The following is a 2500-nucleotide window of genomic DNA, read 5'->3' as shown; positions in this document are numbered from 1 at the left end:
TAGTTGTGATAATCAGGTATAATTTTTATAGGGTGATATGGAATGAAAATCAATATAATTGTGATTGTCAGGTATGATTTTTATAGGATGATTTGGAAAGAAAATCAATATAATTGTGAGCATCAGGTATAATTTTTATAGGATAATTTTGAATGAAAATGAATATAATTGTGATAATCAAGTATAATTTTTATAGGGTATTATGGAATGAAAATAAATATAATTGTGATAATCAGGTATAATTTTCATAGGATAATTGGGAATAAAAATTAATATAATTTTGATTATCAGATATAATTTTTTATAGGATGATTTGGAATGAAAATAAATATAATTGTGATAATCAGGTATAATTTTTATAGGGTGATATGGAATGAAAATTAATATAATTGTGATTCTCAGGTATAATTTTCATGGGATAATTGGGAATAAAAATGAATATAATTGTGATTATCAGGTAAATTGCTGTACTATGATTGGAAATGAAAAGGAATATTATTGTGATTATCAGGTATAATTTTCGTTGGATGATTGGGAATGAAAAAGAATATTGTGATTGTCTGGAATTATTCTAAATCTTATACCCGCTTTCTTCTTTAGATATAGAAATATAATGGATGAAATGTGTCGATAACCGAACTATTGCTACAAAATATACAAATTACTGGTATTCATAATGATTACAGGTAAATGAAATATTCATAATAAATATTTACATTAGAGTATCCAAAGATTAAGAAAAAATCTGGTGCTAAGACTTAAAAGTTCTGGCGCGTTACTTAATAAATGAGTATCATACTTTCTTGAATAATTACTACTATACTCAATTTTTTTTAATGAGGCGCATTTGCACTGACTCGCAGCGGTGCCCTTTTAGCTCGGAAAAGTTTCCTGCTCTCTGATTGGTTAGAATGATCTTGTCCAACCAATCAGCTATCAGGAAGCTTTTCCGAGCTAATAGGGCACCTCTGCGATTCGATGCAAATCTGCCTCACTAAAAAGAATTGACTATAGATGGAAATGGTCGAGAAAATTATCTGGACGTATACTTCCTCACCATTAGATATAGTAATTACTCAACTTGCTGGTAAAGAAGACAGAAAAATTTCAACTACGGACTGAACCCTAAATTTCAATAGATAGAATAATTAATTCTATTATATACAAGGAAGTTGGAGATATAACCATTCCTTGATTTAAATGTTCGTCAGGCTAAAACAAGAGCCTAACCTATTGGACTTTGTTCAGATAAGTAAATATCGTTTGAAGGTCCCAGTAATTGAATGGTGATGCTTAATTTTAAAAACAATTCATAATTATGTATTAGTTGGATGGAGGATTTTACATTTATATAAAGATGCTTTTCAAAGAGAGAAATCAATCTGATAAGTAATAAAATGGTAAACGCTAGAAATTAAATAGGAGAAAACATATGTCTCTAAAGTCAGATATATATATATATATATATATATATAAATATATATGTATATATTTATGCCAAGATATATTTTAATTTTACAAGACATAAAATTAAGAATGAGTAAACATGAAAATAATTATCAATATATATATATATATATATATATATGCCAAGAAATATTTTAATTTTACAAGACATAAAATTACGAATGAGTAAACTTGAAAATAATTATCAAAAGGAAGATGTATAAATCCAAGATAGCGAACCAAGTCTCCGTACCGAATTAATTGGAAAATATGAATGGGGAAGCCTCGTGTTTAGCGAATCGTATCACAGGCCTTGGGACAAGAGAAATAAGCACAACGGAGACTCGAGCTCCTCATTAAGACGGAAGCATCACTTACAGTTTCCTTGCTGGAGCATCTTGAGACAGCAGCGTCACTCCTGGCGGACGTCACGCTGTAGATGCTGCCCGAGACGCTGCCTCGGCTACTCATGGTCCCCAGGCTCTCTTGGCTAGCGACACGGCCTCTTGAAGATTCCTGTAGGAGAGGAAGGAGAGACGTTCTTTTTTATATATAGAAAAAGCATATAAAACCCTAAATTGGATTTTTTTCTGTGCTTGTAAAACAAAAACCAATTACAATAAACTTGTGTGTGCGTATATATATATATATATATATGTATATATATATATATATATATACACATATGCATATATATGCATATATATGATTATAGACATATATATGACTACATATATATATATATATATATGACTGTATATATATGTGTGTGTGTATCTGTATGTATATTCCTTTCATTTGAAGAGACTAGGGTTCGATCCCTGTATGAGGTAGAAATTTATATATATATATATATATATATATAACAAATCTGTGTATATAAACAAAATGAGACTATGGAACGTAAAATGCTACTTTTGAAAAGATAAGTATTTAATCAGATGGTCCTACCAGTAATAACTTACGCATCAGTAAATTCGAGCCTTACTAAAGCCTTAGAACATAAGCTAGTTACAACTCAAAGAGCTATGGAAAGAATGATAGGAAGGAATAA

At 29.6% G+C, this 2500-nt stretch overlaps 1 protein-coding gene across 7 annotated transcripts in view; it reads right to left on the bottom strand.

The window, feature by feature from the left end:
- The window catches only part of GABA-B-R2 (gamma-aminobutyric acid type B receptor subunit 2), a 241978-nt gene that overhangs the window by 8102 nt on the left and 231376 nt on the right, over window positions 1–2500 (bottom strand). For all 7 annotated transcript variants that reach the window (XM_068349726.1, XM_068349729.1, XM_068349732.1 and 4 more), the window contains one exon: window positions 1825–1962. In XM_068349726.1, coding sequence (XP_068205827.1) covers window positions 1825–1962 — 138 coding nt within the window. The remainder of the gene's footprint in view (window positions 1–1824; window positions 1963–2500) is intronic.

This window comes from Palaemon carinicauda, chromosome 26 (genome assembly GCF_036898095.1).
Source record: "Palaemon carinicauda isolate YSFRI2023 chromosome 26, ASM3689809v2, whole genome shotgun sequence".
Taxonomy (NCBI): Eukaryota; Metazoa; Arthropoda; class Malacostraca; order Decapoda; family Palaemonidae; genus Palaemon; species Palaemon carinicauda.
This window is presented reverse-complemented; position numbering and strand designations above follow the sequence as displayed.